This window comes from Papaver somniferum, chromosome 4, assembly GCF_003573695.1.
Source record: "Papaver somniferum cultivar HN1 chromosome 4, ASM357369v1, whole genome shotgun sequence".
Classification (NCBI taxonomy): Eukaryota; Viridiplantae; Streptophyta; class Magnoliopsida; order Ranunculales; family Papaveraceae; genus Papaver; species Papaver somniferum.
The window spans coordinates 110,285,496-110,298,527 of record NC_039361.1 but is presented as its reverse complement, the minus strand read 5'-3'; the positions used below and the strand labels follow the sequence as shown (position 1 = coordinate 110,298,527).

At 41.2% G+C, this 13,032-nt stretch overlaps 1 protein-coding gene across 1 annotated transcript; it reads left to right on the top strand.

Annotated features, from left to right (window-relative positions):
- Window positions 1-10,578: 10,578 nt before the first annotated feature.
- On the top strand, window positions 10,579-12,661 carry LOC113273000 (protein trichome birefringence-like 2). The gene is made up of 5 exons (XM_026522776.1): window positions 10,579-11,289; window positions 11,444-11,639; window positions 11,732-11,943; window positions 12,022-12,180; window positions 12,265-12,661. Exons 1-5 carry the CDS (start codon window positions 10,673-10,675, stop codon window positions 12,659-12,661), a joined length of 1,581 nt encoding a protein of 526 aa, XP_026378561.1. The 5' UTR covers window positions 10,579-10,672.
- The last annotated feature ends 371 nt before the right edge of the window (window positions 12,662-13,032 follow it).

Genomic DNA, 13,032 nt, shown 5'->3' with positions numbered 1-13,032 from the left:
AAAAAAAAAAAAAAAAAAAAAAATTTTCAAGGCACGTATTTTTCGATATGTTATATTCTAATTTGCTTGTCAATTATACCCCTGAAAAAATATGATACATAAAGAATTATAATACAATTTGACTCTTATACCTATTTACCCTTCCTCTTTGTTTATTTAAGAAAATGTCTAAAGGAAAAAAAGAAAAATTTGATTCAGAGAGGCATTTTTGGTTTTTCAGCCCGGACCATTTCCAATCTTTTTTTGTCAATTGATCATTTACATTTTACAAAAAAGTGACCACATAGAAGGTCCTCGCTCCCTCGCTTCGCTCGGTCAGTCTGCCTAATAACTTCCAGCATTTGATTACTTAGGAAAACCATCTTATCTGTTCTCGTCTATAATAATCTTCAATTCAATCTCCCCGGCTAAACCCCAATTAATGCAAATCAACTTCATGTTTTAGAAACCCAGCATTAACACTCAAAGTACATCCCCAAGCAAAGTGGCACCCCATTAGCATCCATGTTAATTTATGACCCAGGTAGATTTTGTTTTGAAACTAGTTCTAGTTTTGGAAACACGTGCATCGTCCTATGCTCTTGTAGACAATACTAAGCTAGGTAAACCCTTTTTTCTACTTAGACAATAAAAATTCATTAAAAAGCAAAAATATGTACAAGTGCTAAGGCCACGCATGCCACCCTAACTAGCCAAAAAGGCCACCTAAAGTAACAAAGCCTATTTGAAACGGTAATAAATTTTATCAGGCCATTTCACAACCATGATGAACATTGTCCTACCCTCATAAAATTCGTAACTATCCTTAGCAAACAAACATGCTTGTTTGGCCAAGGAATCTGCAGTGAAATTAGCCTATCTGTAACTATGAACATAGCGAATATTAATATAAATAGCATATGCCATCTTCCACTTCTAGGTCAACTACGACGACAATTCACCCTTTTGAAAAGCTTGAATGCAACTCTTTGAATCTGATTGCGCACAAATCTTCTTAATGTTCCATGTCTTGGCCAACATCAATCCATACATAATAGCACAAACTTCAACGTAAAAATTTGTTTGCCATCCAAGGCTAACACACAAAGCACCAAGTATTCTTGAGTTGGCTTCTCTAAAACTAACACCCGCACCAGCTTGGTCTAGATTTCCAAGTGAACATCATCACAACAAATCATAATTCACCTTGTTCTGGAGGAGACCAGCATGCCTCAACATGAGTGGAAATCTTAGACGATCTATGCTGCACCTTGAAGTAATTTAGAATGCGCATACCACCAAGAGTATTATACATATGGCCCTTCATTCTAATAGAATTATCAAGGATTACCTGACAAACTCTGCCCCTAAAGCGAAGCCAATTGATTGCCGCACCTTTACAAAAATCTTTGTTACACATCTTTCATAATTCTGTGGTGATTGCAAGATTTGCAACAATCCACAGGTCCTTAATCATCCTCCTCCTACCTTTTGCATCCTTGTAAAAGGACACAATATCTTCATTGGATGCAGATTGAAAATTCCAGTTACCCATGCCCAAATACGCCTAGCAAATCCGAAATTCCAAACGATATGGATAAGAGAAACATTATCCTTCTTGCACAGGCTACATCGAGTTGGCATTTCCATGCCCATTTTCTTGATCATATGATCCTCTGTGGCACAATGTTCGTTCCTCCATATCTTCAAAAATTTCACAGCCAGAGTTGGATGCACAACAGAACGCGAGAAAAGCAAAGTTGCAGGTTGTTCTCCGTATTGTGTTCTTGTGGAAGCCTTTGCAGAATAAATTGAAAACACACCCTTTCTATCTAAATACCAGATTTTATAATCATCTCCACCAACAATGAGAGGGAAAGCGTCAAGATCAATACCATACCTGGCCAACAAAGTACGTCTTCTAGTTGGAATAACCCATTGGTCGTGCACAATCAGGTCACTCACCTTGGATTTAATATCATTCGACCCCTGTTGAAGGGTGATTTTTGTTCTGGTCCTACCCGTCCTAGTTGCACCAAGTGACCTCAGCTTTCTAAGAATAGTAAGAGAGAGAGTTGCCTTTCTACTGTACCTTGTCCTTCCTTATATAGACTATCCAAAATCCCCTTTTTTTATGAAATCATGCCACATGTCTTAAACCTCCTTAATTATCCCTAATGTCATTCCTTCCTTAATATAACCTCCCCCTTATTCATTAATCCCTTCCTTGTCCTTTTATCTCATGGGTATTTTCTCATTGGACTTGGGCTTAGTCCCCAAGTCCCAATTTCTCATGCTAGACCTTCCTCTCCTCTTGGGGGCACCCCAAACCTTCTAAGGGATATTATTTTTCATGTATCAACATTATTCCCCTGACTATTGGGTTAATTGTAAAATAACCCAATAGCCATAGAATTTTCTCGAGCGCCCCCCTCCTTTTTGCTCGGGAACTAGGGATGAGAATTTTCTCCCCTTTTGTAGACTCCACGATCTCGGGCGGCGCTTGCTCTTCCACATCGTGCAAGTCTTCCCTATTTTTTTTCAGTTTCTGCCGGTTACTATTCCCACTTCATAACCTCCACGTCCAATATTTGAGACCCCTATATATAGGTCAATTGATATGTTCCCCTCTTATCTTCTTCCCTTTATAGGTTTTCTCTTCCCTTCATTCTAAACATCCATACATGCGTCATGTCTAGTAGCCCCACCAGTAGCAATTCGTCTGAGTAATCTGACGAATCCGAAAGAATAATGAGCGTGGGTTCCGAAGAAAACGAGTACACAGATAAGGAAGAGATTCTCCAACTTCCTCTAGCGGATGGTCAGTCGTATACGATTGCAGAGTTCATCAGCGGCTCTGATTTGAAACGCACACTAAAGTTGAGGGGGCTCCGCGGAGGTAAGAGCGTTATTCCTCTTGATGATTCCCTTATTCCCCGTCTTTTAAACCCTACCGTACTGCCTTATCCGACTACTCCCGAATGGCTCATGCGAACCGAATCGGATACCATAGACGCTTTTCCGTTCAACAAGGTTCCGCGAATGGCCATTCACCATGGTGACTACGATCTCCCTGCTATTGATATTCGTTCTACATCGAAAACTCATCTGATATGGCTGCATTGGACATCTTATATTCGCTCTAATCCTGATCACACGACGATCCTTCGTAGAACAGGTACTGATGAAGCCATAGACTAAACTCTTAAGCGGGAAGTGGAGAGGTGCAGGCATGATATAACGCGGTAGTTTTGGAGGATGTAGTCTCCCTCATAGGGTTACCTATCCATGGTAGCCATTCATATGACGAGGCGTCAATTGATGGGGCGTTGGCTGATAAGGACAGAGTGTTGTGGACTTATCTGTTGGACGTAAGGACGCCTCTAGGAATGAGCTAGTGAGGAAGGACCAGATGCCAGCAAGATGGGGGGAGAAAAAGAAGACTGCTGACGCGGGTAAGAAAGAAGTACCGTCGTCCGCCACCAAGGGGAAAGCCAAACTGGTCAGGGAGAAGAAACCTCCTTCAGCGCGTCCCACAGGTGAGCGCTTGCTTGCTAGTTCTTTCCGCGCTCACGAAGCGGTCCATGGCTCGTCAACTCCTTTCATGAAGGCAAGTCCTGAGTGGGTTACTAAGACCAACCGACGCGCCTTCTTTCCCCTCTGGATTAAATATTGGGCTCCACGGTTGGTCGAAGGAAAAGTTCTCCCTCCCAAGCGGAAAGAGGCGAACCCCCACGCCGAGTTGGAGGCTTATATCCTATTATTTATTTGCCATGACGTGTTTGGGTATAGTCCCCAAGATACAATCAAGAGCGATCTCATGCTGATGGCGGTGTTGTTATCTCGTGATGTCTCCTTCCCACTCGTGCCGATGCTTTTAGGTGGTTTGTATCGTCATTTAGATATGTTCTTCCATGACCTCCAGACAGTAGGTTCAACCCATAAAATCGATACTTACATTCCAGACTCTTTTATGCAAGCATGGCCTAGGAGCATGTTTCCCCATACGTGCCTGAGCCCAACGAGCTTGCAGTCCACCGCGAGGAAGATGTTGAACAAGGTGACGGCTCGGTTAAAAAGGTTCTGGTTATTTATGGCTATCTGCGAATGGCCCTTTGGCACGGTAAGGGTAAACTACCCAAGGGCGACATAGATCAATATATGGACGTGGCTAAGGATTTTGTGCCATTTCCTTATCATGATAGTCGGTCGGGTCTGACGCACTATGATTTTGCCGCGTCTTTTGACGTGTAATTGGATTCGACGCAACTCTTGACAGAGTCAGATTTTGATTCGGTGATGGCAGTGTTGCCCGGTTACCTTCCTGGCTTCCACGCTGGTAAGTTTATTGCCATGTCTTATAATCCCGACCGTACGACTCAGCAAGTTGTGTTTGATATTGGAGACATCGTCGCCAGTTTTGATCGTTTTGTCTTCAAAGAGATAGAGCGTATGGGTGATCGGGGAATTAATTTTTCGTTTAGGCAGTCTTACGTACGCTTGACAACACTTTATCCTTGGCGTTAGGATATGGGTAATAAGCGCAAAGAGACTAACAAACCAGAAGGCTCCAACACGAAGGGAGTGCGGCGCGTTTTCCCTGGAGGCAACGGGTCGAGAAAACGTGCCTGAATGGATGGTGGTAGCTCTCCTTTGATTACTCCTTTAGAGGGACGGACTGATATTCCCGACGTACCAGCAGTCCCTATCATGTCGGCGACCCCTGAGGATGTACATCTCCGTTTCCCCTTAGTGGTGAGTGTTGCTGAGGATGGAGTAGATCCTGCTACCCATACACTAATTCATGGCTTTTGGGTGCCGACTGTCTTCGCCGCTGCTTATAGGGACATCGTGGAGTGTGGCGGCGGTCATATGGTGAAATAAGATCTTATGGACATCCGTGCTTTGTGCTATATTACTAAAAACCTCCTGGAAGTCGCCAACCAGCTCACACGGGTAGGGGGTGGTCATGTTGACGCGATGACAATGCATGGCTGGGAACCTACCGTGCGGTCCGCGGTCAACATTAAATTCCCAATAGGGTGGTTGGAGGAGCTGTTGTTGAATCGTAATGATCCTCGTGTACAGCTCACGAGTCAGATTTCTAAACTAGAGGAGGAGATAGTGAAACGTTCCAAGACGGTTGCCAGCATGAAGAAGATGCTGAATCAATTGGTCGTTGATGTGGGGGTGGCTAGTGACGAGGTGATTCGGGCTGAGACCGCGGAGGAAGCAGTTCGTGCAGAGCTTGAGAAGAAGTGGCAGGAGTTGTCTACTGTTCAATCCGTTTATTGCACTTAGTTCTTGGATAATTTGTTTTTTTTTTGTTTTTTTTTGTCTGTTGTGGGATATTAATATTGTGTTTGGTTTTTTATAAATTTATTGTTGGTGTTTCCTAAATTTTATCTTTCTCGGCTCTACGATTTAGTCAGGCATCGACTGCTCATGCTTACTCACCCCCCTCTATTTTTGATGAGTTGGGTGGGACATGCCCACTCCCTATTACCTTTTAGGTAACTGAATGAGGTGGGCGACGTGTACAGGTTAAAAGCGCCTACTTCCCCTTGTTTTGTATGGTTTTGTAGGGCGTAGGTTAAATGCGCCTATTCCCTCTTTTCTTTTTTCAGATAGACGGGGTGGGGTGAGTTGGGCGTAGTTTAAACGCGCATGCTCCCTTTTTTCAAATGGGTGATAGGGCGGTAGGTTAAACGCGCCTATTCCTTTTTATTTTTTGTAGATAGACTGGGTGGGGTGAATAGGGCGTAGGTTAAACGCGCCTACTCCCTCCTTTATTTTTTCAGAGAGATGGGGTGGGGTGAGTAGGGCGTTGATTAAAGGCGCCTACTCCCTTCTTTCTTTTTTCAGATGGATGGGGTGGGGTAGGTAGGGCATAGTTTAAACGCGTTTATTCCGTATTTTATTTTTTCAGATAAACGGGGTGGGGTGGGTAGGGTGTAGGTTAAACGCGTCTAGTCCCTTTTTTCAAATGGATGATAGGGAGATAGACGGGATGGGGTGTGGTGGGCGGGGCGTATGGTGTAAACGCGCCTGCTCCCTCTTTTTGTGGGCTCCTATTGGATGATTTTGGCATTCCCGTAGCCTTTTGTATATTTGTCGGTCGACCGGGCGCCTTTGGCCCGTAGCCTTTTGTAGTTTTTGTCAGCCGACCTGGAGCCTTTTTCATTCCCGTAGCCTTTTGTATATTCGTCGGCTGACCGGGCGCCTTTGGCATTCCCGTAGCTTTTTATATATTCGTCAGCCGACCAGGCGTTTTTGGCATTCCTGTGGCATTTTCATATCATACTGCCCAAGGGTGCCAGAAAGAGATTATTCTTACCATAACAGTGGTTGTTTACAAACTGACCGTGGTTCATTTTTCCTTAATCTCTTTTTTTTTGCGCTTTCATTCTCTCTTTTTTTTTTTTGCAGCTTAGTGATGTGGAAAGGGGTCGTATTCGATCATTTGCTTAGTTGCCTCGAGCTCTTCAGAGGCGCGCTTTCGCTCAAATATGCTCCTTATGACTAAACATTCTTCCTTCGGGTCCCAACCTCCGATAGTAGTGGTAATATTTGGTTGTGTTCTTGTCCATCTTGTTGACATACACCACTGTTGGGGGAAACTGGTTGCGTTTAGTAATTCAATCGCGTTCTCTCTGCCGTATGGTAGAGGGGGTGGTGGGTTTGAGTCTCGCCTAGTCCATCCACTTCTCCCTTGGCTTCCGCTGCCTGTTTGGAATTGGTCTCTTCTCTCCTTGTTAGTGTTGGACCTTACATTACGTGGTGCCTCGGATATGGTGTTAACTGTGTAGTGCCAGGAAGGTTCTACGGGTACTTCTTATATGCAATCTGCAATCCTTTCAGCTATTTCTTCTAGCTCGACAAAAGTCTGAAACCTAAAATTGATCAAACTTCCTTTAAAGGATGGTATCATTCCTCGTACGCATATTTTAACGAGCGCTCCTTCGCTGATATCTTCATGACAATCTAGTGCCAGGCGTCGGAACCGCAAGATGTACTTCTCTATCTCCTCTCCTACCCGCTGACCACTCTTGCTCAAGTTTATCGTCTTGATTTTCCTTGTGGCTGAATAGAATTTCCCAAGGAAAAGTGCGGACATGGTGGGCCAAGAATCCATACTTTCCGCCCTTAAGTTGTCGTACCAGGTGAACGCCGTGACCGTTACTGACTTGGGGAATTCCATTAGACACAGCTTTCCATCGGAGGCCTTATCATTCATTGCTGATAGGAATCGGCTGAGGTGTTCCCACACGTTTTTTTGTCCATCGTATGTCTTGAATTTCGGAGAAGTGTAGTCCTCAGGGTATTGATATTCTCGGATACTTGCTGGGTATGGGATGGTTACGAGGCAGTGATTGTTTTGTTTTTTCACATGGTAATTTTGTTCTAGATACCTTATCATCTCTTCCTGCGACATTGTTGTTATCTTCACGTTTTCGTGTCCCTCGTTTCTTGATGCTTCTTTGGGAGTGCTTTGGCCCGCTATTACTGCTTACTCTATCCAGTTCTCTAATTCCTGATTTCTTTGTAGGCATTCTTCTAGCTCCTTTTGCATGTCCTTCAGGGCTGGAGATGGGGGTTTCAGTGGCTGGATCACTTGCGTGTTCTTCTCCTGTGTTGCGTCTGTGTCGATTGTTTGACGGTGTCTTTGACTGGTACTTCTTCTTTGTTGTCCTCGTCGTCTATTATTACCTCATCCATGTTGATGGGTCGATTGGTCGCTTGATTCTCTACCGCGCCTGAGCTAGCACCTCCTAGATGTGTCATGGTGAACTAGGCACGAGCCTCCGGGTGTGGTCGCTAAATGTTGAAGGGTGATTTTTGTTCTGGTCCTACCCGTCCTAGTTGCACCAAGTGACCTTAGCTTTCTAGGAATAGTAAGAGAGAGAGTTGCCTTTCTATTGTACCTTGTCCTTCCTTATATAGACTTTCGAAAAGCCCCTCATTTTATGATATCATGCCACATGTCCTAAACCTCCTTAATTACCCCAAATGTCATTCCTTCCTTAATATAACCTCCCCCTTATTCATTAATCCATTCCTTGTCATTTTATCTCATGAGTATTTTCTCATTGGACTTGGGCTTAGTCCCCAAGTCCTCGTGTCTCATGCTAGACCTTCCTCTCCTCTTGGGGGCACCCCAAACCTGCTAAGGGATATTATTTTTCATGTATCAAAATCCCCAAAGAAGTAATACGAAGCCTCTTAGCAATTGAGAAATCGCCACACCAATTATCAAAAAATAAGGAAGTATTAGCGATATCACCAATAATGCAGCGACCATGTCTCTCAATGAAATAACAAACCCATGCAATTCTCAGCAAAATAGTACATTAATTTGTAATCAATCAAGTTGTCATTGATTTTAAAGTACTTGGCGTTCAAAAATCCTGCCCACACCTTTTAGGCCAACATTACCATGTTTCCGGATCTAGGTAAACCCATCCAACGGTTTGAAGCAGCCTTCTATTTAGCCGCCAATCAGTTCAGGAACACATGCCAATTGCTCCCACTCGCTTTATAGGTCCTAAAATGCATTAAAATTTTATTGTAGGAAATACCAATAGGTCCTAGAAATAATATATTAGAGATAGCTTGGTCCAGTTGACTGAGTCAACTATCTGTTTGGTCCATTTTCAAAATATATATATATTACAGTCTGGTCCTGCAAATTATGGTTTGGTCCTATGGTGACGTCATGGATGATGTAATTGTCATCTTGTAGTGGCAGAAATACCCTTTTGGGACCATTACATCATCCATGACGACACCCTCGGACATATATACTCAATTATCAAGAGAGAAAATATTATTTTCAGATTTACTTTCTCTCACCTCTATATTTTCAGATCTAGTTTTTCTGTCTCTTGTTTTTTCTTCATCTTCCTGCTAGGGTTTTGATTTTGCAGAGATGATAAAGACGATTGCAGAGAAGATTGTGTGAGATCATCATCTTCTTCTTTGTCTTCCTGCTGCTGTAACAATGGAGAATCGAAGGTGAAAGTCTAAATCCGTGTTTTTTTTTCTGGATTTGCTTTTGAATTCTTTCTGCTCGTGTTGAAGATGAAGATGATGAACACGAAGAAGTTTATTTTTTACATGAACTCATGTTGTTGTTGCTGCTCGTGTTGAAGATAGAGATGATGTTGTTGTTGCTGCTCGTGTTGAAGATGAAGATGATGATGATGATGATGAAGACTTTCAAGATCTGCTGTTGTTGATGTTGCAGTCGATGAAGATGATGAAGACGATGTAGTTTTTGTGTTTGTTTTTTCGTCTCTATTATTTGTTGTTGTTGTTAAAGATGATGAAGACGATGAATACGATGTTGTTGTTGCTGTTTGAAGACGATGATGTTTGCTGCTACTGCTGTTGTTGAAGACGACGAAGATGATGCTGCTGCAGTTTATTTTCACGAATGAACTCTGATTTTTATGTGTTCATGTAAAGAATGAACTCTATTTTTAGATATTGAATTGTTAGGTGTTCATCTCAAAGAATGAACCCAATTCTAGGTTGGAATTAGTTCGTTTTTGATAGGTGTTCATTTTGTCGAATGAACTTTGTTTTCTTATAGGTTCAGTCAGGTGTGCATTTGAAGAATGAATTCTGTTTCCATATAGGTTTTATCAGGTTTTCATTTGAAAGAATGAACTCTGTTTTTTGTCATCATAATGAAGTTTTGTTTTGTGTTTATTTTACAAAATGAACTATGTTTTCATATGTGATTTAGTTTGGTTTTATTAGGTGTTCATTTGAAGGAATATATCATGATTGTGTGAAATCGTTAGATGATCGATGACCAATAATATATCAACCAGCTAATCTACTCACTATCTAGTTGAACCAAATCGAATGCACTGCACTTTCTAAGGTACGAACTCGGTACTGATTCCCATGCCGGATTTAAAAACATTGCTTCCCATAATCACCACAATTCCAGCTTAATTTGTAATTATATGGTGATTAAAGTATTATTTTTATAATAATAATCGCAAACAAAACTAGTCATATAAATTCAAGGTGACCAAACTTGTGGTACAAAAACCCCACTCAAATGTTGGGATTCATTAAAACTCCATCTTAAACTAAATTATACAAAAACCCCAAAATTTGAAAAAATTGATACAAAAACCCCAAAATTCAAAATTGGTTTCATCAAATTTTACGATGAAACCAAAAATTGGTTTCATCAAATTCTATGAGGTTTCATCAAAATTTTGTTTTTTGGGGTTTTTATGTTACTTTTGTTTTGGCGGTTTTTTTGTGGATAATCAAATTAATAACTTAAATACTCGGGTTTCCGTTAAAATGAAAACTCATGCATTGACTTATAACGACAAGATCACCTGGTTAGTGATTTAAAAACCAATGTCAAACAAATTGCGTCGCGTAAACGGTATGGAACTGGAGATCGAGGTCTTGGTTTCCTTTCTGTTGATTTTTTCGATTCCTAGTTTATGTTATCCACACATCGCAACTTGGAGCTAATTCTCCATTCACCAAGAAGGCAAGAACAATGAAGTCTTCTTCTCTATAGCTAACATAGCTAGCTTCTTTCACATTGTTCAAAATGTTTGGTTAGTATTGTCCGTAAAAGAGTGGCTTAGTTAAGATTCACATACTATATGAGCAAACATCGAAAAATCGAATAGATTTTGTTCCGAACAAGAAAATGTTCATGAAAAAGATTTGGGAGAAGTTATGTTACTTGATAGGAAAATCCCACCAATGCTCTCAGAGGAATGGATCGTCAATACTGCTTGGTTTTGGTTTTGTTCTTGGAGCTTCAATCCTTGTTCTTGTAACTATTATCTCAATGCTCCCATTGCTAATGAATTTTATGCTTCCAAATAATGTCAAATGTTTTTACACTTCAAGTAGTACCACTTGTAATACTACTATCGTTGCCGCTTCTTTTGCGTCGTCTAATTCTTATGCGGAGTTCCCCAAAAACTCTACTGAAACTCATCAACCGGAAAAGAGACGCACGGACAATTTATTTGAAAACTCAACTATTGTTTCCATGGATCAGCAGAGAGATGCAGAATTGGTGGGTACAAAAGACAGTTTTAACAATGCTTCCTCGAGTATCAGTGAGGAAGATTGTGATCTTTTCGAAGGTGAATGGGTAAGGGATCACGACCGAAATAAATATTATTCACCGGGTTCCTGCCCATATGTCGAAGAAGCGTTTGCCTGTAACAGCAATGGAAGACCCGACGATGAATTTCTCCATTGGCGATGGCAATCTGGTCAGCAAACAAATGCAGCATGTAATAATATCCTGAGGTAATCTATCTGCCGTTCGAGTTCCTTGACCAAATAGGTAGGACCTGAATGCACATTTTTCTCATGCTAGCTAGCTAGGACATTACACATTAACCATTTTTTGCAACAGTATATGATTTTATCTCTTAAATTAACATGTTGATTCATGTTGTAGCTACCTCAATGCAACTGATTTTCTGGAGAGGCTGAGAGGCAAGAAGTTGGTATATACCGGGGATTCTTTGAATAGGAATATGTTTGGTTCTCTTTTGTGTATCCTTTGGAATGCCATTCCTAATAAGAGCCGAGTTTTCAAACCCCCTGGGAATACTGATTTCACGTCGAGAGGAGATATTTCTTTAACGTATGCGGTAAGTCTTGTTTTATACTTTTTGTGCATGCTTCAACTGTTCCTTACTAATTCTGGGGTTGGATATGTGCATGCTTCGAATTTACATTCAAGGACTACAATTGTACGGTGGTGTTTGTGTGGGCACCTTTTCTTGTTAATGAAACAAATATAGCTGGTCGCAGAAGCCAAACTGAACTAAAACCGGAGCCAGAAACTCTAAGGTTGGATGTGATTAACGAGAAAGCAGCATCGGTATATCGTGATGCTGATGTTATAGTTTTCAATTCGTGGCATTGGTGGACAGATCAAAAAACTAATAAAGGGTAAGTTACATGGACATTATATAGTTTTATGTAAGATGAATATTTGTGCCTCACAAAATCACTTGTTTGGAATTGCAGATTGAATTATTTTCAAGAAGGTAACTATCTGTACCCAAAGCTCCGGCTCGTTAAAGCGTACAAGAAAGCTCTTAATACTTGGAGTAATTGGATCGATAAGAACATCGATTCGAACAAGACCCAAGTTGTTTTTAGAGGATACTCAGTTCCCCATTTCGTGTAAGTAAATGCTCAAATAATCACTCACTCCATTGATCTACGGAGATTCGTTATAACGAATACTATTATTGGTCTATTATGCAGAGGCGGGAGATGGAACACAGGTGGAAAATGCAACTTAGAAACCATGCCTATTAATAGCAACAAGACGTACGTAGTAGATACTTCAGCTCCAAAGATGAAAATCTTAGAGAACACTCTTCGGAAAATGAAGACTCCTGTTATATATCTGAATATTAGTAAACTGTCGTACTATCGGGCTGATGGACACCCTTCATTGTATCAAAAATACTTCAAAACTACTCAAGAGAGGATGGCAGCGACACCTTTTCAGGATTGTATTCATTGGTGTTTGCCTGGTGTACCTGATACATGGAATGAGTTGTTGTATGCTTCTCTCTTGAAGGCTGGTAAAGGATCTTTTCACCAGCGTGCGCCAGAAACTAATTCCCTAGATCGGGCCAAACAGCAAATTATATAATAGGAAAAAAAAATCAAAAGTGATTTGATTGTGTTTGTATTTTGTTAATGAAAATATAATACCATAGTAAATTGGTAATTCTTTCATAGTTGAATATTGGAATACCGTGCATTGACCATCCAAATCTTGTAACTTGTAAGGCCAACATTTTTAGAGAATGTGCACAAAACGCGACATTCAAAGCAATTTGGTGATGCAGGATATATAAAAATCAAGTCCCATTTTTATTGTTTATTTAGATTTTTCAGTCGCACAGTCGCACTACGCTGAACTTATGGCTCCACCACTGCAATATCGCGCCCACATTGTCTTTAAACTTTCCTGCACAAAAGTCACATGTTTCCTTACTCAAATGAACCAAATTTTTAGCA